Raw genomic sequence first — 27030 nt, 5'->3', positions numbered from 1 at the left:
CCGACAATACTAAAGGTGATAGTGGAACAAATACCCATATTTTTGTGACACCAGAGGATACTTTGGCATGGAACAACCAGTTACAACTACGACCTAGAGCCGAGGGATCTGCTCCAAGTCATCCTCAACATGAACAACAATCGATGAGGCCCTGATGGACCAGATGGAGGAGAAGTGGGCCCCGCAGTGTGACCCAAACACCAAAGCAGATTCAAGATGATTGCAACTCAGTGATGACAGCAACGTTTCAAAACAGGAGGCTCCTGATGAAGTCCGAGGGATCAAGTGGGGATTTTTCAGGCTCTGACCTGAGCAATACCCAAAGGATTCCCCCCAGTGTGACCCCACAAACCGCAGGCAAGCTAATATGAGAGCCAGGCACAGAGAGGCATGCAGGCCAATCCATTCTCTTGAGATCTACCCCTTCCGCATGGGAGGAAGAGGGGGAATTGGGCACTTATCACCCATGGGGCAACAGCCTCAGGCCAGTTACTGTCCATTCACTTCACCCCTAGGTGCACCCTGACGTGCATGACAGGGCCCTGAACAGTGCCCTACAGCTCTCTGATTATATCAGACCAATAGCTCAACCGAAGCGAATAACTTCTAGAACCCCACGCCCCCCAAGGCAGCACCACGGACTTAACTCTTAATATACACTGATATACTGTTATTATTACACAGCTCACCTGTTATTGTTATTGCTTTGGTTCGTCTCTGTTCCCTTGCCAGACTGGGATTTGCTATGACAAGGTAGTTTCTTTCCACCTGTATTGGGAATGGGACAGACAACCTCACTGTGCTCCCCGGGAAAACTAAAAATTAATTCAACCCACATGATGGGCCCAGACCGCTACTGAGTCCTATTTTATGCCTCAGCACCTACCGTAATAATGAGTCCAGGTAAATGCACTATGCCAGTGGTTTCCAACATGTGGTCTGGGGACCCGTGGGGGTTCGCGAAGCCTTCTCGGGGGGTCCGTGACTGCTTAGAAAATTAAATAATATTAACAGATTTAACACAGTCATTTTTCCATAGCGATTTTGAACAGCGATAGCGCACAAACTACTTTACAGAATTACAGCAAATTTGACAGGAAGGTAGGACCTGGTCCAGAAAGAGTGCTTTTTTTGTTTTGGTGTAATTCCGTTGAGTAGTTTGAGGAATTAAGGGGAAAACAAATTTGTATATCTAGGGATGTGAAGGATTCGCGAACCCTAATGATCTTGTGCTTAGATTTGATTGGTTGATAACACTTCAACAACAGAAGCTGTTTAAGTGCTGCCAGCCATCTTGGGACTCGGCTTCAGCGGAGTCCCAAAATAAAAGTAAAAAAAACAAAACAAAAGGGGCCAGAGTACGAAGACCCTGACCTCTTAGCCCTGGTGGTGAGGTCCCACAGGCCCCCCCTCACTTCCCCCCCCCCCCCCCCCCCGGCTAAAAAGCATTTTTAAAAACTTTTATGAGCAGGGACGTGGTGGATCCCCGAATCCGCTAATAATTTTTTTTTTAAACAATGTACGGTCTCCCACGCTTCGTTAGTTTAATGCCCCCAGGTGGGCCAAAACAAAAAAAAAAGCAGGGGGGCCCCCTCCCGATGCCATCGAGACTACCAACTCTCCGGGCCTGTTTTTTGGGTGCTAGAGGACCTGAGCCCCTCCGCCACCCTGGGACCGCCACCTCCCCAAGACTTTGAATGTAATATGTGGCAGGAAGCCAGCTGGCCCCCTCACACTGCCCCTGAGACCACCACCCCCGGGGCAACACTGTAGTTGGAGCAGGGCTCCACATGCTCCCTCGCTCCCCCCACTGCCCCAAGTACGATCACCCCGGGGCAAGTGTTTAAAAAAATAAAGAGGATCCCTATGGGTCTCCCGTACCCTGGGGACCCCAACCACCTGGGGCAAAATTGAATTTATTTGCAGGGGGGGCATGTAGCCCCACTGTGCACCAGGGACCACCACCCCCTGGGGCTACACTGGATTCTGAGGGGGTAGGGGGTATGCACACCCCACCCGCTGCTCCGGGGACCACCACCCCCCAGGGAATTGTTTTTTTTTTAAAGAGGGTTCCTATGGGACCCCTATTAGCCCCAAGGAACACCATCCCCCGGAGCTATCTTCACGTTGGAGGGGGGCCTCACAGCCTCCTCGTGGAGCCACAGATGGCCCTGGCGACCCCATCCCCCCCAGGGTCGGCTCCTGCTATGTACCGGGGGTGCCCACCCCTGGGACATAGCTGTTTGCTGTGGCTTGGCTGCAGCGCTGCAGCTACTGCCAAGCCACAGCAAACACTCTGCTGTTTGACAACAGGACCTTTAAAGCAGGTCCCGCTGTCAAACAGCAGAGCTTTCATCTCTGTCCCCTGCAAGGCTTCCCCTGCAGTGCCAGGTAGCCAGTAAAGGCCAATTTATTTTTTAGTTTATTTTTTGATTAAATTAAATACATACGTAAGGAGGGACTGTGGGGGAGCACTTAAGGACTCCCTCCTGGTCCCATATAGCCCATAAAGGGTTAAAAAAAAAACATAGCTCAATGTGAAGGTCACTCTGAGCTATAGGGGTTTGAGTCCACCTGGACTCTTTACCGTATATATATTATTTATTTAGAATAAAAATATATATATATATTTTTTTTTTTAACAAATTTTTATTTTTAATTGGATATAAATATATCATTCTAAGTATATCAGACACCAAGGCCTAAAAAACTCTATCTCTCTCCCTCTCACTTTCTTTCTCTCTGTCTCTGTCAATCAATTCTCCCACGCACACATCCACTCTGACACTTTTACAAACCCACTCACAGTCCGACTCAGACACTCACGTACCCACTCATAGACCCACTAAGGCCCTCATGCACTAATTCTCAGCCCCAGTCAGACACTCATGCACCCACTCGGACAGTTATGCACCCACTCACACTCCCACTCAGACCATCACACACCCACTCACAGACCAACTGACACCCTGATGCACCCACTTACAGACCCGGGCACGCACTGACACACCCAGTAAAACAATGGTGTATGCATTTTTACACCCAGACAATCTGACAGTCACTCACCCCCCCAGATACACTTTCTCACACCTATTCTTACACCCAGAGAAGCCGCTGCCAACTCCGGCCGTGCAAGGCCAAAGTGTGAATATATAACAAAAATGCAATTTCTTACATTTCACGTAGTTTGATATTAGTGCCTCCATTTTGTAAACTGCTTCCATTTTGATTAAGAATACAAGCTAAAAAGTGCTGCGTTGGTAGCTTTCCAAAAGCGCCTTAGACCGCTCCACTTCAAGTTCTTGTCTGCATAGTTTCCTGGAACTCAATCTAGGAAATATCTGCCACAATCTCTCACCTGTAGTCCCGCTTTGGAATGTGTTTACTAGAAGAATCCTTCAACTTGCAAGTTCTGGCTTAAACCGGTTGTAACTAGTATGTGTAACTGAAGTCATTTTGTCTGATCAGGTATGAAAGCTCTGTGAAAATGTACGTTGTCACTCTGCCTGTAGAAACATTGGCCTTTTGTACCCGCTGCAGCGAATTAAATATTAGACTCGACTACTCCGACTCTTTGCATTCCTTTACAGGTTTGCTCTTGACTTACAAGAGAAAGGAGACAGGAGATTAAGAAGCCCGTTTCTCAAAAGCGCTGTGCACATCGTGGTTTTGGGTTAGGAGGTGTTGGCCATAGGGTCTGGTTGCATGCCTCAATTGCCACAATCTAATAATTGTAATTACAGGAAAGCCAAAGTGGACAACTATCGAGGCATGCCTCAGAGGCACAACCACATGGTCCCCCAAAACTAAAGAAACAACAAAATTCTCGGATCATTTGCTCCCCCTAGCCAAACCTTGCATTACAATGAGGTGGAAGTCCTCGCACCCCCTGTCCACAGTGACCTGGCAGGCCAACAGATGCCATATTGTGGGCAGGAATGGAAGAGAATTCTTTGCAGGAAGGAGGGCAGAGTTCTGAGACGATGTCCTATTGCAAACCAGTAGGATGCCTTGGTGCAGGGCTTAAAACACTACGGGGACAATGACGATAGACCTCCATGCTTGTGGTGATGGAGATACATGTACACAAGGTTAGCGACTGAATACCCCGGTTGAAAAAATCATACGTCCCCACTCGAGGGGAGTGGGGACCAGAGCTATCCCAGGAGACACCCCCCCAATTTGCTCCTACTGGACCCTGTGCCCCAGAATCACTTAATGGGATTCAAATCCCAGCACCCCCAGGGAGGTAGATGCCCTAAACAGATCTTGTCCTATACCAGCACAAGTAGAAAATACCGTGACTACAGGCAGGGTAACAAAAGGGACCATGGCAGGCTCATTCTGTAGGTAAGTTCAGGTGGATGGGAGAGTTAAAGTTGATAACTTTTGGTTTATGGAACAATGAGTAAACAATGCCTGGCATTTGAAGATGGTCGAGGGCTTTTGCGAGGAGAATTTCAACCTGTCTAAGACTCTAAAGGAAGTAACTGTTGTCATCCTTATCCTAAAGATGGTATAATCACTCCTTCATGTTGTTACTCTGCCTTCGACTGAGTTCTGTTAAAACCCAATAAAGTTTAGTAAAAAAGTAGTCAATGATCCCTAGTTATAAAATAAAAAAAACATCATACTACAAGTCTTAGACTGCTAGGACCTGCAGAGTGTTATCAGTAGCAAACAAATCTAGACCTAGAAGTTGTGACACATGATATGGGGCCATCTGGCAGCTTATGTTGATTTTGCATATGTCTGGAGTAGTCTAGATGTTGGAAATCTTGACTTTTGTCTCAAAGGTCACAGATGTGCACTCTTCATACCTGAAGCAATTCACTTTGGGCCAGATGTACATAGGTTTTTTAAGGTCACAAATGGCCCTATTCACAGAAATAACTTGTTACTGAATCACAATTTGCATTTGCGACCCAAATATGATTTTGTATTTGTAAAGGCCATGTTTAGAGCTTCCCTACCAAATGCCAAATCACAGTGGCATGTTTTAATGTTTTACACTTGAATATTGGTCACAAAACACTTAAACTTTACCACCAATTCAAATTGGTAGTAAACCATTCACAAATGAAAGGGGCTCTTGAGGACTCCTAATTTGTAAACTGTCTCCATTACATTTTAGTAGTCAATAACAAATGAAATTCAGTCCCAAAACATTAATGCATAGCACTGCGATTCAGTAGTTGGAAGGGACGACCTAAACATGCCCCTTCCAAATACTGAATCATTAAACCAAATTGTGATTCTGTAACAATTACTGGACTAGAGTTTACCATTTGTACATTGCAAAATGCTTTTTTGCTGTTGCAAAATAATTGTGCACATATGGCCCTTGCCCTCTGGGTTTTCATCTTAATGCCAAGGACATGAGGCAGGCGGGCACTCTACTGTGTACAGAGTCAGCTCCTTTCAGGGACTGTCTCAAAAACCCTCCCTGAGCAGAGGCAGAGGGACTGCCTAACAGTCCACCAGGGTGAACCGGGACAGGAAATGCAAAGTGAATCTTTAATATTCAATCCAGGACTATTTGCCTACTCTGCTGTTTGCACAGCCTGTACCCTGGAGCACTCAACCACACGGACTTCTTATATCACCAACTTTACCCTGTTCACTGGTTACCCTCTGGAATGGAATGGGCGAGTGTGGGAAGTGGTGTAACAAAAAGTAAGGCCCCCCCTGCAAGATATGCTGAAGGCCCCCCCAAGACTCACATCTGTAGGGGATGAGGGGAGCCCCTCCAGTCGGGGTAAGCCTGGAGGCCCCCAGCACCACAGGGGCTGCGGGGTCCCTTGTTAAACCTCTGGGTGTGGGCGTGGTCATGATGCAAGCACATGCCACACATTAAAACAGTGTATGATTGAGCAATTTCCTAATGGGTTTAATTCTAAAATAAAATTTAATACGTTTACTGGTACAATATATATTGTCGCTAGTTTCTCGGCACTGACCTCAAATGTGTCTGGTTTTCCAAATTCAAGGATGGGCATGTAGGTTGGCAGCTCCTTGCCGTGGACGCTGTATATCAGGTCTTGTAAGATGTGAATTGTCCAGTTCATGCCTGAAACACAGTAATGCTTTCATTAAGAGGTAGAGAAGGGAAGGTCAGCCTCATTTCATTAGAAATTAATATTAAAGGTCAAAGGTCACATTACTGTACCTGTGTCACCCTTGCAAACAGCCATCTATCTGGAGTCCAGGATGTTTTTACGAAAGTCCCTTAAGACTCCTATCATTGCAGAGCACCCACCCTTGAGGATTAGAAATTCATTTTGAGGGCAACGCCTGTGCACAAAATAGAAACCCTGTTGCCTGACCCACGCTTGGTGTTACAGAACATGGGAACTGTCAAGTTGTGATGGCACTAGGACCTGAGCGATCCAAACTGGAAACTTTACGCCAGATCCTGTGTGGTGGTGGTGAAATGCAGAAAGTGGGGGGCACAAAACAACATCTCAACCCCTTGAATTCTAACACACACTCACCAGCATGGTTCGTCTACGGGGCCAAAAGGAATGACCACATTACACCTATGCTGATTACTCTCCCATGGGTGACAACTGAATCAAGGACTATTTACAAGACCTGTTGCATCACCCATAAAGCTCCACACACATCCACTCCCTGTTACCTGGCGGACAAACTCAAGCTATCAAGGAGCTATAGACCATCGCAAAATGCTGAAACTATGCGGCTGGACCCCCTTCACCCCCCTCCCACCCCCCCCACCCCCCCACCCCCCGTCTTTTAAAAAAAGAGTGACTCATGGCACAATCCTTCTGAGTAGTGCAACCAGAATCTGGAACTCATTACCTCCAAATCTACGCATAACCACTTTGCTGGTGACTTTCAGAACGGACCTGAAACTCCTTCTGCCCTAAAGATATTTTAGCGGAGACATTGTAGTCAGCTCTTGGCACAGACATCTACACTACTTCAGTCTCGTCAGGCCCTCACGACCTTTTCACTGCTCTATGCACCTTTGGCACATTTTGCTTTTCTGTAATGATCTACTATTTTGTCATTCTCGAACTCTGTAACTATTTTGGTGGTCTTTATTAATTTTAAACCATCTGTACCATCCATGTAATGAAATATTTCTATTATAAAGCACTCTTATATCTTTGGCTATTGTGCGCGCTATGGATATGCATAAGTAAATAAACAAACAAATGAATGAATACATAAATATTCTAGTGCAAAGAAGGGCAGGGTGAGCAAACTCCTTCAGAGGCACAGGAAGCAATGTACCAGCAAGGGGACCATTTATTAAGTGTGGGTTATTAAGATGGCGCTGTCAGTGGGATCATTTACCCGCAGATCCTTCTAACAGGATACAACAGGAATGGGTGTCACACATCTCACATCTTGGCATAAGTTGTTTTAAACTTTGCAAGCTTACTAAAGCGCAGAAAAGGTGGACATTCCGGATTTTTGTTTAATAAGGACATTTCCAGCAACCTTCCTGGAAGAAGGGAAGTGTTTGTGCTGCCATCAAGGGCTGCAAAAGACAGCAGGTGGGCTGGGGCTGTTTGGCAGCCTGCGCCATCCCATGTTAGAGCCCAATCCGTCAGCATATCACCTGCCTCCGCTCGCCCCACCCCTTGCTGAGCGAACGTGTGTTGAGGAGCATGCATGGCAGTTTGACATGTTTGCTGGCGGGTGTGGGGGTTGGGTTGTGTGTGGGTACTGTGTGAAGGTGGAGTTGGTGTGGTGGGTATGTTCTTGCACACAAAGCAACAATGGATGCAAGTGAAAACTTCTGTGTTGTGCAGTGCGGCGTGGCAGCAGTGAGGTGGCAGGTGCCTCGGGTTGGCAGCAGAACACGGTTGGGGTGCGGTAGGATCATGGGCTAGGTGCGGACGGGTGCAGATGGGCTTGCCTTTGGAGGTCAGTGGCGCATCCGCACTGCGCCCACCATTAAATAGGTCCTGGGATGGGAGAGGAGTACGGGGGCGGTGGGTGGGCTTGTCGGGAGCGTGGGAAGGACAGGTAAAGAGTAGGGGAGCAGAGAGGGGTCATGGGAAGGGAGAGGCGGGAAAAGAATAACGGGGCAGCAGAGAGATGCGAAAAAGGCGAAGGGTCAGAAAACGAGGCAAAAGGGCAGAAGAAAGGCAAGAAGAAAGCCACAGCCACAGGGACAAAGAGTGAGCGCAAAAGAGAATGAAAAGTGGGAGAGGTCAGCAAACAAGCGAAGGGTGACAAAGAATTGAGCAGAAGAGAGGCAAAAGAGTTAGTTGAAAGCGAGCAGGGAGGAGTGAGTGAAAAAACTGGCTAAACAGAAAAGAAAGAGTTGGCAAAACCGAGGCAAAAGAGCAAGGAATGAGAGACAAAAGAATGAGTGGAAAGTGAGCAGAGAGGAGTGAGTGAAAATGAGCAAAACACAGGAAAAGGAATGAGCAGAAAGCGAGCAAAGGGGAGTGAGTGGAAAAACGAGAGAAAAAAGAAAAGAAAAAGTTAGCAAAAGAGCAAGGCCCAAGGAGTGAGAGACAAAAGAATGAGTGCAAAGTGAGCAGAGAGGAGTGAGTGAAAATGAGCAAAACGGAGGAAAAGGAGTGAGCAGAAAGCGAGCAAAGGGGAGTGAGTGGAAAAATTATAAAAAAGAAAAGAAAGAGTTTGCAAAAGAGCAAGGCCCAAGGAGTGAGAGACAAAAGAATGAGTGCAAAGTGAGCAGAGAGGATTGAGTGAAAATGAACAAAACAGAGGAAACAAAGCAGGCACAATAGAGGAAAGAGCGATGCACAAGTAATCAAAGAGACAGAAAAACAGAGAGATAAGAAAAAGAGGAAAGGAGATAAGAAAAAGGGGTTTTAGTGTCAGAGAGGTGAGCAGGAGGCAGCAGCCGCGGGAGCAGAAGAGGAGGGCCTCTAGGCGCAGGAGCGAGGTCCAAGAGGGCCAAGACTGGTCCAGGTAAATCTAGGCGACAGGGCCTAGGCAGATGCTTAGCCCCATATTTATACTTTTTAGCGCTGCATTTGCATCATTTTTTTGACGCAAAAACGGTGCAAACTTACCAAATACAATTGTATTTTGTAAATTTGAGCGGTTTTTGTGTCAAAAAGCGGCGCAAATGCGGCGCTAAAAAAGTATAAATATGGGCCTTAATCTGATTTATTGTGGCTCTGTGTGAGAAGTAAAGCACCCTGACACCCTATACTAGGATGAATAGCGCTATAAAAGAATTACATTAAAAAAGTAGGCGCCAGTTTCATCGATATTTGTGTAATTACTCATGCAGACAGATAAATCTTGCACTCTTACAGTGCGAGAAAAGCTCCTACCTAGGGAGTTTAACAATATAAAAACTCTGCTCAGGGTCACAGTTTCTCTTAAGTACTTGTGAAGTGATAACATGCTGTGCGCCTTTGTTTTCTCTCATTTATTTGGCATCTAGGTGTTAGACTCCATCCAGTACTACACTCAAACTAAAGGAGGGCAGATATCCCTTTAAATCAGGCCTTTGTTTTGGGCCCACTGAAAGTATAAGAAAGCCCCCTTGCCACCTGCAACTAGCTGCTCGGAAGGAAATGCAGCTGGGTTTTAAGTGGGCCGGGTCCTGCCAGTGCTCAGCTCCGGCAGTTCCAAAAACCCGGTGCTGAGACGGGACACTATCGGGCTCCCCATGTTTGCCCTCAAATTTAAAAAACAACACTCTCTTTCCTCGGCAGTCATAGCACCTTTCACCGGCCTTTGATGCAGCTTCAGAGAGACTCACTATAGTTATTTCACAGTCTCATCATTTTCGAATTGAAGCATTTTCAATATTATACACAGCAAACTCATTGTTGCTACTTATGCAACTAACAACCATTGACATAGGCAATACTGCTGGCTTGTTTTAGGTGTAGTGTCAGTGATTGTATTATATACCTGGATACAATGACAGAAAGATGCAGCAGAATACCAGTTGGGCGGTGCACTGTGCTAGGCAGATTTTCAGTTTATGTGAGTAAGCCACGCCCTTTATTACAAACGCCACGCCCCTTTGAAAGCCCCTCCTCCCCCAAGTTTTTCATCCCACATAAAACCCTGGAATGCAGACAAAGTGCAGGGGGCTGCTGTGCTGCAATGTCCTTGCGGTTTTCTGGTTGCGGAAATTGACACCAGAATACATTCAGCATGTCTCCCTGGATCGGCCAGATCCCAGATCTGGCCGGAAGTAGCTGCTGGAACAAGGATCTGGCGCTATTTTCCTACTTCCCATTACTGGTATATCCCTTACTTAGCATCTGGGTGGGCACTGACAACCCCTTGGAAGCTTTCCATCCAGATCTTTAGAGGGGGGTTGTGAGTCCAACTGGGCCCGGTGAGCACAGGGCGCTTGAGTGGGTGAGCCAGGCTCGAGCCAAAAACGAGCCGAGCCTTCGTGCAGGTTTTGCGTGCCAAGCAGGGCTGGCTTGTAGCATGGTCGAGCCCGGCCCACATCCAGGGAGCCGACCTCCAGGGGGGTTCGTGTGTCCAGTTGGACCCGGAGAGCACAAGACCGTGGGTCTCTTTTGGCGCTATTTCACAGCTCCGCCTAGTGAAAGAACCTTCTAGAAGTACCGCCGGGCTCTGGAGGAGGCTCTTTGTCCTTTTCTGTAAACTCGAAACAGACGTCTACGTGAAGCCCTTTACATCTCTAATCCGTGGGCCTGGGTGCACCCTGCGCCCTGGCGCGCCCAGCAGCTCTATACTGCTCAGCTGAGAGTGGACCGGGGGAGGGGAGTCACAGTGACTGTGAACTGGTGAAGACAGCGCCTGCTCACTGGAAATGAATAACTCACGTCCTGATTTCAGGCCGGTGAACGAGCAGCCGTCGGTGCAAGTGCTTAGCGTCCACTGGGGTTGATGACGCAGAAAAAGAAGGTCCGATATATATTCATGTATACCGTGTAATCAGTACATATGATGAAGTGTGATTTTAGTAAAGAAATAATGTACGAGGGAAATTGTGCCCTCGGGGTAGTTCGCCATCATTATAAACGAGCTTTATTAATCACGAAGTATTAAAAATGTAGTAATCCATCATAATCGCAAATGTATGCCATGATTTCTTGTTTGAAAACTGTTTTGCTTAGCTTAAATTTAGTGCAGGCTTTGGCCTAGTTGCCTGGTCTCGAATTCTAACTGCGTGGTTTTTTTCCACAGAACTAATGAAACACATATTCTTGCTTGAAGTTGTATTTTTCCAGCAGAGATGACTAATACACTTATCTCCAAGGTTTCGTACTAGGCCGGTTTCATCCCCTTTGATACAAGGTCAGTCTCTGCAGGTGCGGACAATGAAGGTACAGATACCAAAATAATTGGCAAACCATGATACAATTTGTGTTCCAAGGCTCCAAGGCTAATGTATGCACAAATAAGTTCTAGTAAAAGGCAATTTTCATTGGACAATTTGAAGCCAACCTATGAACCCTCCAATGGAAGACCCTGCAAGATTTGGAATGTTTCTTACTTAAACCCACCGAACAAAGAGAAGTCAGCCATTTTCCTCGATGCCAGTTTGAAGCCTGATGCCAGACTCCATTTTGGACGACACCCTGATACCCTTTTCTCTATCTGAGAGAAAGAGACTTTGAGAATTCTCACCCTAGTGACTTTAACTTTGATTTCCCCCGTCTTGCCTATGCAGTAACTTTGCCCCATTCTCCTTGCCGTTGCAAGGAAGCTTGCCCTTAACTTTGCCCCTTTTGAAACTTGCCCCATGCTGATCAACCGATACCTGAAGGACGAAGACTTTTCTTGAATGCTGATTGTATTTGGTAAATATGAAAGGATAAATGTATTATGCATTGTGTTTTTTTTTCCTTTTAGGTACCAACTGCTATTTGACAGGGCCCTAGCTAGAAGTTTTCCAAATTTGTGTTGACTAAACTCGTTTTGCATGAAGTCCCACATGCCAATGCTAATTAGAGGTTAGTCGAGGTATACATCCAATGTACTATGCCGAATTGAAATCTTGTTATGCTGACCGAATGTATGCAATTAGTCAAATACAGTTAGTCACATTGGTAATTTGCATTGTTATAACAGAGTGTATCATCATTCAGATTTTGCGTAGATTGCGTTTCTTCCGCCGTTATGGACAGCTAGTAATGTTCATATACATATATCAACTGGTCTTGAGACATATATATATCGTGCTAGCTTTGTTAATATAGGGAAATAAATTCATTAACTTCTAATAAACTGGTGTGGTTATTCATGACTGAAAGGTCATGGTGCGCCGAAATACCAACTGTTATTGATTTTGGTGTGCTACATTGATTTATTAATTGAGTATTGATTATCAATCACAATAATTATTGATTATTGATTTGAATGACTCAGCTATTTTAGGATGAGGAGAGCCCGACTCGGTTAAAAGATCCACCGACCTCCAACGTGTCCAGGTACAGGTAATTTATAAGGGCTGGACGCGTTATCAGTAGATGGTAGCAGAGGACGGTTTTGCCCTTTGGGACCCCATCCAAACAATAGACAGAGTCAAATTAGAATTTTCATTGATAAAATAAGTTGGAGGGATGATGATGCCCTAAGTCCCCAATGACTTTCCCGGGATCTCGGAGCTTGCGAATGGAGGACATGGAGGTGTGAAAATGTTTTCGGCGCTTCTAGTGGGGGTATGAGAGAAGTTAGGGTTTTGCGCTTGCTTAGCTTATCGCCGCAGATTAATTGAGAAGTTTGTGAGGATTTTAGGACTCCAAAGGTGTGAGAGTAGGGCAGTCGTCGAACTTCACGTGTGTGTAGCGCTTTGTGCAGAAAAATTGTCCACGTGGTTGTTGATGTTGAGACGGGCCCTGCGAGGTCAAGAGACTCCGGAGTATGTTGAAAAGTGTATGAGACACTTGTTTAATGTTGTAATCTGGTCGGTTTAATAGGTTGATCGGGTGTGGTCAATGAGTCGGTATGAATGTTGAGGAGTGAGAGAAAAACTTCGACTTTGAGATTTGACGAATTCTAAAGTGCACTAGAATAGTTCATTGATCAGTTGAGAGTAAAGTTTGCGGGTCAAATTTTGCTTGCGAAAGCGGGAAACCGAGAAAGATGGAATAACTGCTGAGGCTAGTGAAAAATCCCTAAGGTTTCTGAAGTGATTGTGTTACCTTTCCTGTAGTAAACCGACAGATTTGTTTTATTATTTTTGGTTAAGTGCTCGCGATATATTGCAAAAATTAGTTTGTGAGTGAAGAACGAGTGAAAGAAGACAAGCCGCGGGACTTTGTCAGCCGCAGTGTGTGAGTGTGACGTCACTAGGAGCCGCGCTGGGATAGGTTGGTTGGTGAGAAGGGTCGCGCACGGATTGGATACAGTCCGTGAAGCGCAATTGGAAGGGGAAAGGCAAGCAAAGAGTATTCCGGGAATTAAAGTCACTTATTGATTACACATATTCAGAAAAATAAAAGACGGAAAGATGACATTTTTCAAAGCATTTAAAAGTGCCATGAGGGGAGACGCTTATATTAAAGCAAACGTAGGAGAAGAAACACCGCCTGAAGGTACACCAGCTTACATTGTGATTGAAGAAAAGGGCGTAGCGCCATGTTTATGGTTAAAACAATGGTGCAAATTAACGGAAAAACATGGGAGTGTAGCGTTCCCTATCCACGGGTCATTTAATTTGAGGGTTCTAGAAAATTTGAGATTCGCGCTATACGATATGAAAGTACCTCCAAGACCAGCACAATTTGAGGCACTAGCAATTTGGGAGCTGATAGCTAGAAACCAACAACAAAAGAAGTTTGAGAATAGGATAAGAAAGGTAGAAAAGACACTAGCGGATGCTAGATGGGACACCACACAAAAGGTTTGGAGATCAGACGTATTGCAGGGGATTAAATTGTTTCCAGCAATTACTGATGAAGGGGAAACGGAAGGAAGGAAAGCTACCCATAAGACCAACAGGAGTCAGTCCAGAGATAGGGAAAGTAGTAGAAACTCAAAAAGGGGAGACGAGTCAGACGATGAGGAGTTCATTATACAATTGTTGAATGACCGCCCGCCACCGTATGTGGAAAACGAACAAGTCTCAAGTATCAGTACTGCCCCTCCAGAACAAACACAGAGTAATGTAACACCCAATTTGAGAACATCTCAAAGACCGAGCAGCTCCGACATGCCCTTTTTCCCACAAATACCACAGGTTCAGAGAATGTACCCAGAAGTGCCCACATTGAGACCTGCTGATGATTATCAGCCAAAGGTTCAGGGGCACTGTTGTGATGAGCATAACAGGGGAATGAATTCTGATTCAATGGCACAGGGAGGACAAAATTATCAGAGACCGACATTGATTCAAGCTGAATCAACACAGTTCTCGATGCCCCAAAAGCAGACACAAGAAGTGCGAGTAATAGAAAGCCAGTTAGGTATGCCAGCAATGATGAACCACAATATGGGGATTAACATGCCACAGAATTCGGGGAACAGACAGAATCCAGATGCAATATCCCTACCTATCACTGTAGGCCCACCAGTACCACTGTACATACAGGCAAATTCAGGCACAAGCGACCAAGGGTCAGTGATACAGAATGGGACAGGGAGGAGATGCATAGAAAATACTCCAGAGACAACTCCGATAGCGGCAATGCCAAATGGATCTGGGTCCTTGTCGGAATTTAGCCCAATTCCAATTTGTGCTCCCTCAACCGTGGTAAGGTCACATCCACCACTATTGGTACCGTTGACCTCACAGACTGAAACATTACAGAAACCGTCAGTGGCAGTCGATGTAACTGCTACACTGATGGGACTGAACGCGCAGCAGCTAACACAATGGTTCAACAGCCTGAACTCCCCACAGAGTACATCTAGCGGGAAGGGAGAAGAATACCTGAATAAAATAAGGCTGGGTATGGAGGCAGATGAACTGGTTGAGGGAACAATGGGTTTGAATAGATTAGAATCATACACGGAGGAAGAACTAAGATACATGTGCCCTAGGATTACAAAAGAAGTGAGCAGCATACATAAGAAATTACAAGAAATTGCAGACAGACACAAAATTGATATAGGTAAGACTAAACACCTGAGTAGAAGTTACAGGTTAGATTTCGACACAAGAGACTTTGAACACATGAGGTCCGCAGGGATGAAAACTCACCTTAAAGAGATACTGCAGAGTGCACAGGTATGGAGATGTTTAGATAAATGGGAAAGCAGATGGGTTAAGAAAAAGGATAAAAAGAAAGATAATACTCAAGAGAGGAATGAGAAAAAACAACAGAATGACGATTTGATAACTATGTTGCCAATGAGAGAGACAGCAGGGGGAAAACTTGTACATGTACCGTGGCACAGGTGCGATATTCAATCCTTTACGGATGACTTTCCCAAATTGAGAGAGAAGCCGATTGAGTGGTATCAACAAACAGATAGATTTGTGAAACTCGCGAAATGTCTCTGGGAAGACTTGAATACTTTGTTTGAGATTGTGGTTCCGGCAGATTTGTGGGAAGATTGTAAAAAGGCTGTAGTTTGGCCGACGAGTGAACCAGAGAGAGACAGGGACACAGGTGCGCCATCACCCACGGTAATGAGTTTGTACCACAAGGTGATCGAGCACCTGAAAAAAGAGGTTGCGTCGAAAAATGTGGATTGGCAAAGGATTGACAGAACCGCCCAAGAGGTTAAAGAATCTATACATGCGTATTATGAAAGGTTGTTGAAAGCGTTTAAAAACTACAGTGGCACGGAAACGATTAAGCCAAATGACATGCTCCATTTTGTGTTCAGGTTTGTGGAAGGGCTGAGACCCGAAATTAGCCAGATGATTAAGTCGCACTTGATTTGTTGGCAGTCAAAGTCGATCGATGAGGTGTTGAATTATGCGAAATACTGCAGTGATGAGATTGAGACCAAACAGAAAAGGTTGAAAGAAAAGGTGATGGTGATGCAGCTCAGAGCAGCTCAGACAGGCTTACAAGGCTTACAGGGGTTTCAACAACAGATGCCGCAGCAGCAGCAGCAGGGAAATGCTATGTTTCAGCCGCAGATGAGAGGCAGAGGCCGAAGAGGTTTTGTGAATAATGGTCCTGATTTGAATACCGTTATGATTCCAAATGGTATACAGGCAATGAAGAAGGTGATGCCATGTCACACGTGCGGAATCGTCGGGCATTGGAAACGGGAGTGCCCAATGATGGTGCAGGAAGGTGTAGGTCAGCAAAACAATGATGTCAATGCATTTCAGACTATGAGAGGACCAAAACAGAGAGGTCCAAATCCAAATTTCCAAAACAATATAAATCAGCTGCAGGGTTTACAACCCCTACAACCGCAACAGGTGCAAATGCCCCGTGTGCAAATGACACAATTGCAGCCAATGCAACAGCAGTTTCCCATGGTACCTAATCAGCAAATGCAAATACCCTTAGCACCAATGAATCAGCAGCAAGCAATGCTTCCTCAACAGGTTGCGGGTCAGGGAATGAGTCAAAATGACACAGTACACCAGTTCCCATTACACAGCGAGAATGGAATAAACGATGTATGGGAGAGTGAAAGCTCAGAAGAGGAGGGAAATTGTGTGCTTGCAGCATCTTTGGAAGTTGATCAAAAGGGTCCGTATGTGGAGGGAATAGTTATGGGCCATAGCGTTTCATTCTTGGTTGACACAGGAGCTACACGTTCCACTGTTAGGAGCATTGAAGTACCGAACTTGCCACTTTCAGGAAGAACAGTACAGGTAGTGGGAGTAGCAAACAGGTACTTGACAAACCCAATCACAGACCCCGTACAAGTCAGAATTGGCAACTACCGAGGGTCACATAAGTTTGTGGTGTGTGACTCAAGCCCGATATCACTGTTAGGAAGAGACCTATTGTGCAAATTGGGATGTTCAATTATGTGTTCAAATGACGGAATTAAAATTCAGACGAGTAGCGATGGGGAAGAAGAGGACAGTGTAGGAGGGGACGAAGTGGAAACTGTAGATGAAGAATATCCCCTGATTACCCTTTATCCAATGGTCACTGAGGCAGACATTCCTGCTGAACTACAAGAAACAGTCGGAAAAGAAGTGTGGGACATGACTGGGAAAGAGGTGGGATTGGTGAAAGGAGTGGAACCAGTGAAGGTGACTGTAAAACCCAACGTAACCTTTCCCCAGACCCCACAGTACCACATGGCACAAAACACCCTCATAAAGGTTGCCCAACTCATTGATGAGTTTGTGAAACAGGGAGTACTGAAGGAAGTGTTGAGCAGTCCATGTAATTCGCCAATAATGGGACTTATAAAACCCAGTGGAAAGGTCCGAATTGTTCAGGATTTGAGGAAAATAAATGACATAATAGTAAAATGTTGTCCCGTAGTACCGAATCCAGCTGTGATAATGTTTCAAATTCCCTGTGATGCTGAATGGTTCTCAGTTATCGACTTATCGCAAGCATTCTTTTCTGTGCCTCTTCATGAGGACAGCCAATTTCTCTTTTGTTTCAAATTCCTAGACAGAGTTTACAGTTGGTGTCGAATTCCTCAAGGGTTTTCGGAGTCACCGTCAATTTTCAATCAGATTCTAAAGAAAGATTTGGAGGCACTGGAGTTGCCATTCGAGTCAACCTTAGTACAGTACATTGACGACTTACTGATCGCGTCCAAGACAGAGAGTGACTGCACAGCTGACACCATTGCCCTACTGAACCACTTGGGAAGGAATGGACACAAGGTGTCCCCTTCGAAGTTGCAGTTCTGTCAAAAGAAAGTGAAATATTTGGGTCACCAAATAGAGAAGGGGTCACGTAGGATTATGAAGGAAAGAATAACAAGTGTGCTTCAAATGAGTCCCCCAAAGACGAGGAGGGAGGTGAGGAAATTTTTGGGAATGGTGAGCTATTGTCGCCAATGGATTCCCAACTTCTAAACTCTAGCAAAACCTTTGCTAAAATTGACCCAGAAAGATGCGTTGGATGAAATTGAGCTGAAAGGAGATGAGATGGATGCTTTTATTGAATTAAAGGAATGCATGTGCAGGGCTCCAGCTTTAGGTATGCCTGACTACACAAAGCCTTTTACATTGTTTTGTCATGAACGTGATGCATGTTCCTTGTCTGTCTTGACCCAAGCCCATGGTGGCGTAAACAGACCAGTAGCATATTTTTCAGCTACTTTGGATCCGGTCGCAGCAGCACTGCCAGGGTGCTTGCGTGCCGTAGCAGCAGTTGGTATCAGTCTCACTCAGAGTGAAGGTATAGTGATGGGACACCCTTTAACAGTCATGGTCCCTCACTCAGTTGAGATACTTTTGACACGTTCCCGAACACAGCACATGACCGGTACTAGACTTACAAGGTATGGGAAAATAATACTGGGATCACCTAATGTGCAGCTGAAAAGGTGCACTACGTTGAACCCAGCAACCTTGTTTCCAAGTGAGAATGCCGAAATTGAGAACGCTGAAGACATCGAGCACGACTGTCTTCAGGTGACTGAATTTTGCACCAAACCAAGACCTGATATCAAAGACACCCGATTGGAAGAAAACGATCAAATCATTTTTGTTGATGGTTCATGTTTAAGAGATGCATTGGGAATATTAAAAGCAGGGTATGCTGTATGTACTGTAACAGGTGTTCTGGAAGCATCTTGGCTTCAAGGAGTCTACTCTGCACAAGTAGCAGAATTGGTAGCCCTTACTAGAGCTTGCCAACTCTCTGCATTAATGAAAGTTACCATTTACACTGACAGCCAGTACGGGTTCGGAATAGTGCATGATTTCGGACAATTGTGGTCACAGAGAGGCTTCATGACCTCTTCAGGGTCACCAGTGAAAAATGGTGAAAGAATAAGGGAATTGTTACATGCCATTCAATTGCCAGGGGAAGTAGCAGTGGTAAAATGCAGTGCACACTCGAAGGGACAAGACTATGTTTCCCTGGGAAACGGATATGCGGATCAAGTCGCAAGGTTTTGCGCATTGAACTGTATATTGCTCAGGGATTAATGGAATTTGATAAGTGAACCAGAGCTTGAACAAAGTGAAATATTTGCTCTAAAGGTTATAGATACAATGGAGGAATTGAAATCCTTACAGAATGATGTCAGTGAGGATGAGAAACTCTCATGGACCAAATCACAATGTGTAAAGAGACTAGATGATTTATGGGTCTCAAGTGAAGGGAAATTTGTTCTTCCAAACAGCCTCTTGACACAGATAGCAAGATTTTACCATGGACAGGCTCATCTTGGGAGGGATGCCATGATTAGGTTGTTTAAAACTGATTGGTTTAACCCCAAATTTCGTCAAGTTGCTGAAGCAGTTTGCCACTGTTGCGTTATTTGCCAACAGATGAACGCAGGGAAGGGAACCGTAGTAAATTTGAGCCACATTGGAAGAGCCGGGGGTCCCTTCAGCAGGATGCAAATGGACTTCATTGAGATGCCTGTGCATGGAGGCTTGAAGTATGTGTTGGTGATTGTGTGCATTTTTAGTCACTGGATTGAGGCATACCCTACACGCAGAAATGACAGTCTTACAGTTGCAAAACTACTCTTGAGAGAGTTAATACCACGTTTTGGATTCCCGATCTCTTTAGAATCAGATAGGGGAAGTCACTTCAATAATGAAGTAATAAAATTGCTTTGTGCAGCACTGAACATTGAACAAAAACTGCATTGTAGCTACCGCCCTGAAGCGTCAGGTCTGGTAGAGCAAATGAATGGCACGCTGAAATCAAGAATGGCGAAAATATGCGCATCAACAAATCTGAAATGGCCTGACGCGTTGCCCTTGGTGCTAATGTCAATGAGGAACACCCCTAACAGAAAAACTGGACTGTCCCCACATGAGATCCTCATGGGCAGAGCTATGAGACTTCCAGCAGTCCCTGCAAATGCGCTTTTGAATATTACAGATGATATGGTGTTAGACTACTGCAAAGGTCTAGCTGATGTGGTTCGCTCTTTTTCTCACCAGGTGGAGGCAACCACCTTGCCACCGATCCAAGGTCCAGGACACGCCCTGAAAGCAGGTGACTGGGTCGTGATAAAGAAACAAGTGAGGAAATCGTGTTTAGAACCCCGTTGGAAAGGACCTTTTCAAGTGATTCTGACGACTACCACCGCTGTGAAGTGTGCGGGAGTTCCCAACTGGATTCACGCCAGTCACACAAAGAGGGTATTGTGTCCCACAGATGAAGAAGTTGAAGCACTGAAATTACCAGTACCTGATAACAAAGTACCAAGCACTGAGACAGAGCGAAAAAGAACTAGAAGTGAACAGGCAGAAATAGAAGACGGAGAAATATTTTCCGAAGACGAAGCGACTGATTCACTTGGGGAAGACCAAGGAGGAGCTTCAGAAAGCGACGAAGCAGCTGAAGGAAACAAAGAACCTGACGCAATTGAAGGCGACAAGGAGCCTGAAGCAGCTGAAAGTGACAAAGAACCTGAAGAAAATAACGGCGACAAAGGGCTCAAAGTGGGTGAAGAAGCAGGAGAGCCTGATCAGAGGAGGGCTTTCCCAGAAGCAGACGATACAGGAAAGGAATGTGAGAACCTGATTGACTTCCCAGAGGGAGAAGACACAACAGGACAGAGCAAAACTGTTCAAACTCCTTCGGAAGAGGTTGCAGGTCCCTCAAGTGGACCTAGTGCAAAAAGAAGACAAAGCATATCACCAGTAAAACTAAGAATAAGAGAAACGTCAAATGACAGTGAAGGGCCAAAGGTGAAAGAGAAAAGAAAGGAAGTGTCTGTCGTAGTACCGGCACCAAGTGAAGAAAAGGATTTGGCCAAAGAGGAAAGTACCAGCGAGAAAGAATCAAAGAGAGATGCAAAATTGAAAAGAAAAAGGATACCGAGCAGGAGGTATTCTGGTCCGGAGTGGGCATATGTAGCCAATAACGATTGGTCAGACGAATTCGTATCACTCAGTCTCGAGAACGAAGAAGCAGGACTACACTTTGGAAACAAAAGTCTTATGGACTCTGTTGACTGAAGATATTGACCACCTGATAGACTTTCAACCAGCTAAGACATTGCTAACTTGATTGACTTTGAAACCGATCTTGAGACAACGCTGCTAACAGATAAGAGACAAAAGCTGCTAAAGAAAACTGTGTGAACATTGAACTCGTTCAGCTTTGTAAATACCTGCAAAACCGCTTTGATAAGGTGTCCTCAACTCTCTGATTCTATACAGATCACGACTAGTTTTACTAAACAGGGCCGTAAAATGAAGTATTGTAAATACACGGGTATAGGTTTATTAACTGCATGCGTACTAATCATAGTAGTAATAGTACTTGGAATGCATGGGAAGAATGAGAAAGAGATGAATGATGCTACTACTTCTAAACCTACTATCGTTACTGAACTAACAGCTCTGAAAAGACTCGAAGAAGACGAGAGGCACTTGCATGATAAAAAGGAACTTTCATCTAACGTTTTCTATCGCTTGCTGAGTGAGTATGTTGAGACCATGGATGCGAAAGATTGTTATGTGTGTACACAAATACCTACCTCAGTGGTGGAAGGGGTAACATATCACAGCATGCCTCTTACCTATGGAATTACATGTAGTATTATAGCATCTAGATTTTATGGTCAAAAGGATATTCATTATTTTTACACTAATTACGACGTTACGTTTGCATATGTCCCCATAATAGGACATCTAAGTAAGGTAGCTAGAGATTGGTCTGCCAAATTAATGAGGGAATTTTTCGAACCAATGTCCCCTTTCCACACAGCTCACGCACATAGGGAGAACCTTACATGCTTGCTTTCACCAGTAGAAATAGAATTTTTAGACCGCACTGATGACAGAAAGAACGAAATGAAGGAGAAATTAGAGAGGGAACTACATGAAAGAACGTCTGTAGAAAATTATGCTTTTGCTGCAATAAAGACACAAGGGAAAATAGCTTTAGATACATTGCATGTGGGAAGATTTTGTATACATAGATTCCCATCATATTATGACAGTTTTCGTGGGAACGAGTGAATGTAAACACACGTACGCATTTCAACAAAAATGGACATTCATGCTGAATGGACAAGACCCAGTTATTCCTGGAGTATACTATATTTGTGGACTCAACGCCTATTATCGTCTTCCTAAAGGATGGTATGGGAGGTGTTATTTGGGAATAGTGTTCCCAAAAGTTTACCAACTAGATGACTTAAAGAAATTTCCAAGGCTGTCTGAATCACATCGTATTCAGAAAAGGGAGACAGCTTCTGGTGTGGTAGGCAACATATTTGGAGCATTGATTCCTTCAGTAGGAGTCATATTGAATTCAATAAAAATACGAAAGTTGTCTACTATTGTGGACAACATGTTGACAAAATTTTCAGGAGCAATAATCCTGATGGATGCTGAACTTGCTGCAGAAAGAGCTATGACTCTTCAAAATCGGCTTGCCCTAGACATTCTTTTAGCAAAGGATGGCGGAATTTGCAAAATGCTTGGTACACGTCACTGCTGTACATATATACCAGACAGTAGTGGAAAAATTAGAACAATGCTTACAAACTTAACAAAAGAAAGCGTAGATTTAAAGGAATTGAAAGAGCCCGGAGTTTGGGAGAAAGTTGGAAAGGGATTTGCTTCTGTGGGAAATTGGCTCAGCAACGTTTGGAACGGATTATTATTAAAGATAGTAAAGGGAATATTAATAGTATTAATTTGTATATTAGGTCCTTGGGGAATATGGAAAGCTATTAAAATAATAAAGGCAAGGAACAAAAGGAAGAGAGAGGAGAAAATAGAAAACAAAATGGTGGAGATCTATAGAGAAAAATCAAAAGGGACTAAAAGAAAAAGGGAATTGACTGAAGTGCCAAATTATTATACAGAATTTTAATGGAATAAAATTTGTGGAAAGATTTGATGTGATGACATAATTAGTCATCAGAGGAGGGATTTATGACGCAGAAAAAGAAGGTCCGATATATATTCATGTATACCGTGTAATCAGTACATATGATGAAGTGTGATTTTAGTAAAGAAATAATGTACGAGGGAAATTGTGCCCTCGGGGTAGTTCGCCATCATTATAAACGAGCTTTATTAATCACGAAGTATTAAAAATGGAGTAATCCATCATAATCGCAAATGTATGCCATGATTTCTTGTTTGAAAACTGTTTTGCTTGGCTTAAATTTAGTGCAGGCTTTGGCCTAGTTGCCTGGTCTCGAATTCTAACTGCGTGTTTTTTTCCACAGAACTAATGAAACACATATTCTTGCTTGAAGTTGTATTTTTCCAGCAGAGATGACTAATACACTTATCTCCAAGGTTTCGTGCTAGGCCGGTTTCATCCCCTTTGATACAAGGTCAGTCTCTGCAGGTGCGGACAATGAAGGTACAGATACCAAAATAATTGGCAAACCATGATACAATTTGTGTTCCAAGGCTCCAAGGCTAATGTATGCACAAATAAGTTCTAGTAAAAGGCAATTTTCATTGGACAATTTGAAGCCAACCTATGAACCCTCCAATGGAAGACCCTGCAAGATTTGGAATGTTTCTTACTTAAACCCACCGAACAAAGAGAAGTCAGCCATTTTCCTCGATGCCAGTTTGAAGCCTGATGCCAGACTCCATTTTGGACGACACCCTGATACCCTTTTCTCTATCTGAGAGAAAGAGACTTTGAGAATTCTCACCCTAGTGACTTTAACTTTGATTTCCCCCGTCTTGCCTATGCAGTAACTTTGCCCCATTTTCCTTGCCGTTGCAAGGAAGCTTGCCCTTAACTTTGCCCCTTTTGAAACTTGCCCCATGCTGATCAACCGATACCTGAAGGACGAAGACTTTTCTTGAATGCTGATTGTATTTGGTAAATATGAAAGGATAAATGTATTATGCATTGTGTTTTTTTTCCTTTTAGGTACCAACTGCTATTTGACAGGGCCCTAGCTAGAAGTTTTCCAAATTTGTGTTGACTAAACTCGTTTTGCATGAAGTCCCACATGCCAATGCTAATTAGAGGTTAGTCGAGGTATACATCCAATGTACTATGCCGAATTGAAATCTTGTTATGCTGACCGAATGTATGCAATTAGTCAAATACAGTTAGTCACATTGGTAATTTGCATTGTTATAACAGAGTGTATCATCATTCAGATTTTGCATAGATTGCGTTTCTTCCGCCGTTATGGACAGCTAGTAATGTTCATATACATATATCAACTGGTCTTGAGACATATATATATCGTGCTAGCTTTGTTAATATAGGGAAATAAATTCATTAACTTCTAATAAACTGGTGTGGTTATTCATGACTGAAAGGTCATGGTGCGCCGAAATACCAACTGTTATTGATTTTGGTGTGCTACATTGATTTATTAATTGAGTATTGATTATCAATCACAATAATTATTGATAATTGATTTGAATGACTCAGCTATTTTAGGATGAGGAGAGCCCGACTCGGTTAAAAGATCCACCGACCTCCAACGTGTCCAGGTACAGGTAATTTATAAGGGCTGGACGCGTTATCAGGGTCAACAGGTGAACACGTCAAATAAAAAGAACTTCACAGACCACCAGAACCACTGTTAGCAGTCTCAGCAGAGGGGCCGGTTATTGGCGGGACTTCAGCTTAAGGCAGTCCTGGCTGCTGACATCCGACAGGGGGTGGCTTGTGCCTGCCAGGGTGCTGCGTGTGCTTTCAGCCTGGCATCCTGGCATTGTACTGCCCTGAGGCGGCGGCCCTTGATCTCACCTTCTGTTCAGTGTCCCATGTGTGCAAAACTTATCACAATTCTAGTATCACCTTCAGTTACTTATTTAGTAATCAAGTATTTAATACAATGATCCAGAACTTTCAAAAGTTCCCCAAAAGTTATTTTTACAGTTTTCTCCAACATTATTGTAATGTAGTGTTGTGTGGGACCGATCACATGGTTGACTGCACGCTACGGTGGTGACAGTCACGCGGTGTTTGCCTCCTGTCTCACACACCACAGCCTCTCTTCTGCCCGCCATCGCCGCCCCCTGCCTTCTGCACTGACGGGCAGAAATATAGGCTGTAAGGTCTGGAGCGGGCCTGGCACCGTCTGAACTCAAGAAACATGAAGGTGAAACCAGATTATTCACCACTCTTTCCCGGCGGGGGGGGTTAGGATTCACAACCTGGCACTGCAGGGTGCCCAGGCCTCTTGGAACAAGTCCACGCCCTTGCACGACTGCAAAGTGTACAGTCTATACCAACCGGACATCCGCGGGCCTTGAGGCTTAGGGTGGCAGCTGGTGAGTATTTGGGGGGTGGAATGTTTGCCTTAAATTCCAGTTAAAGGGTTAGATTTCTTGCAGGAGGGTTTCTGGGGCTTCGGCACTCCCCCATCAAGAAAAGTTTTGAAAAAATTGGGTGAAACAGCTCATTTCAAGGCACATTCTGTACACAATTCACTAACAAACAAGTTCTGAAGTGATCTTGGTCAATAAGTGAGTTCTTTATGACGCTCACCTCAAGTCCACCTCATTTTTTTCCTGCAAAATGTGCAGTGATTGCTCCCCATTTGTCAATAATTAACTCCAGTGTGGCAAGGTCGGCGTTTTGTCAGGGCCACGCCCTTCCAGGATTTACATAAACCAGTGCCAGAGTTGTGCCATTGACGCCACCCGTTGTAAACGACCCCAGGTATGCCGGGCCAGCCTCAGGTCCGGGCTGCCTGTCCTTCGGCGCCCCCGGACTCTCCAGATGCCACGTGTGATCGCCCTAATGCCAGGAATTACCAGTGAGTGAGAGGCAGAGAGTGGGTGTTTGAAACATGTGCATGGCACAGCTAGGAAGCCCTGGTATCGTGGAGGGCTGGTGGTCTGAGGGGTCTACAGCCAATCAAAACACGTGCCCAGAACTCTTCCCTCCTCGTGTGACCTGGAGGAGGGGGTGTAACAGAAAGTGAGCACTGCAAGTCACCGCTGTGTACAAAAAACTTTATATGCATACTTTGGGAAAGGTATAACCTTCAGACTCTGTGCAAATTTGTATAACCTGACTGGAGTACTTTACGAGAGGAAAATGACAATGTAAAATTAAGTTATTGCCCTGTATCTGGTTACAGTTGGTGTGATCTGCACCTCACATGCTAAACATGTCACATAACTCTGGCTTAGTTACAATATCCTGTTGCTACTATAGGTTCAGTGTTAAAACCACACAAACCCTTTCCATTTGTTTGGAGGTAAAAGAATACTTTCGTGAGGCAAGTTAGCAGCTTAAAACGAAACCGGGATTTATTCCCAGAAAGCCAGAGTCTGCGGCAGACATTCAAGTTCAAGACACTTAGGGCCAGATGTAGCAAGCCTTTTGCGCCTCGCAAACGGCGAAAAATGCCGTTTGCAAGGCGCAAAAGCCTCTACGTGATGCAGAAACGCATTTTGCGAGTCGGAACAGACTCGCAAAATGCGTTTCCGACTCGCAAATAGGAAGGGGTGTTCCCTTCCTATTTGCGACTCGCAACGCGATGCAAGTTCATTTGCGACCGCGAAAGCGGTCGCAAATGAACTCGCAGTTACCATCCACTTGAAGTGGATGATAACTCATTTGCAAACAGGAAGGGGTCCCCATGGGACCCCTTCCCCTTTGTGAATGATCACAAAAATAGTTTTTCAGAGCATAGGACCACTGCCTGCTCTGAAAAACACCGAAACAAAAGGTTTCGTTTTTTTTCCCAAGTGCAGCTCGTTTTTCTTTAAGGAAAACGGGCTGCAGATGGAAAAAAAAAAACTGCTATATTAAAAAGCAGTCACGGACATGGTGGTCTGCTGTCTCCAGCAGGCCACCATCCCCGTGAGTGCCCAGACGTAGGTAGAAACCAATTTGCGAGTTGCAAATTGCAAGTCCTTCCGACTCGCAATTTGCAACTCGCAAATTGGTATGCAGAAAGGTGTCTCAGACACCTTCTGCGACTCGCTATGGGGTCGCAAAGACCCACCTCATGAATATTTATGAGGTGGGTCGCAGTTTGCGACCCCATTGCCGGTCTAGGCACTCACGGGGATGGTGGCTTGCTGGAGACAGCAGACCACCATGTCCGTGACTGCTTTTAAATAAAGCAGTTTTTTTTTTCTCTTTGCAG

At 44.8% G+C, this 27030-nt stretch overlaps 1 protein-coding gene across 1 annotated transcript in view; it reads right to left on the bottom strand.

The window, feature by feature from the left end:
• LOC138262152 (sulfotransferase 6B1-like) overlaps positions 1-27030 on the bottom strand; it is a 125955-nt gene that overhangs the window by 75686 nt on the left and 23239 nt on the right. The window contains exon 2 of the mRNA XM_069211941.1: positions 5961-6070. Coding sequence (XP_069068042.1) covers positions 5961-6070 — 110 coding nt within the window. The remainder of the gene's footprint in view (positions 1-5960; positions 6071-27030) is intronic.

The sequence above is a fragment of the Pleurodeles waltl genome, chromosome 10, assembly GCF_031143425.1.
Source record: "Pleurodeles waltl isolate 20211129_DDA chromosome 10, aPleWal1.hap1.20221129, whole genome shotgun sequence".
Lineage (NCBI taxonomy): Eukaryota > Metazoa > Chordata > Amphibia > Caudata > Salamandridae > Pleurodeles > Pleurodeles waltl.
The sequence above is the reverse complement of the archived record's forward strand: the minus strand, read 5'-3'. Positions and strand labels throughout refer to the sequence as shown.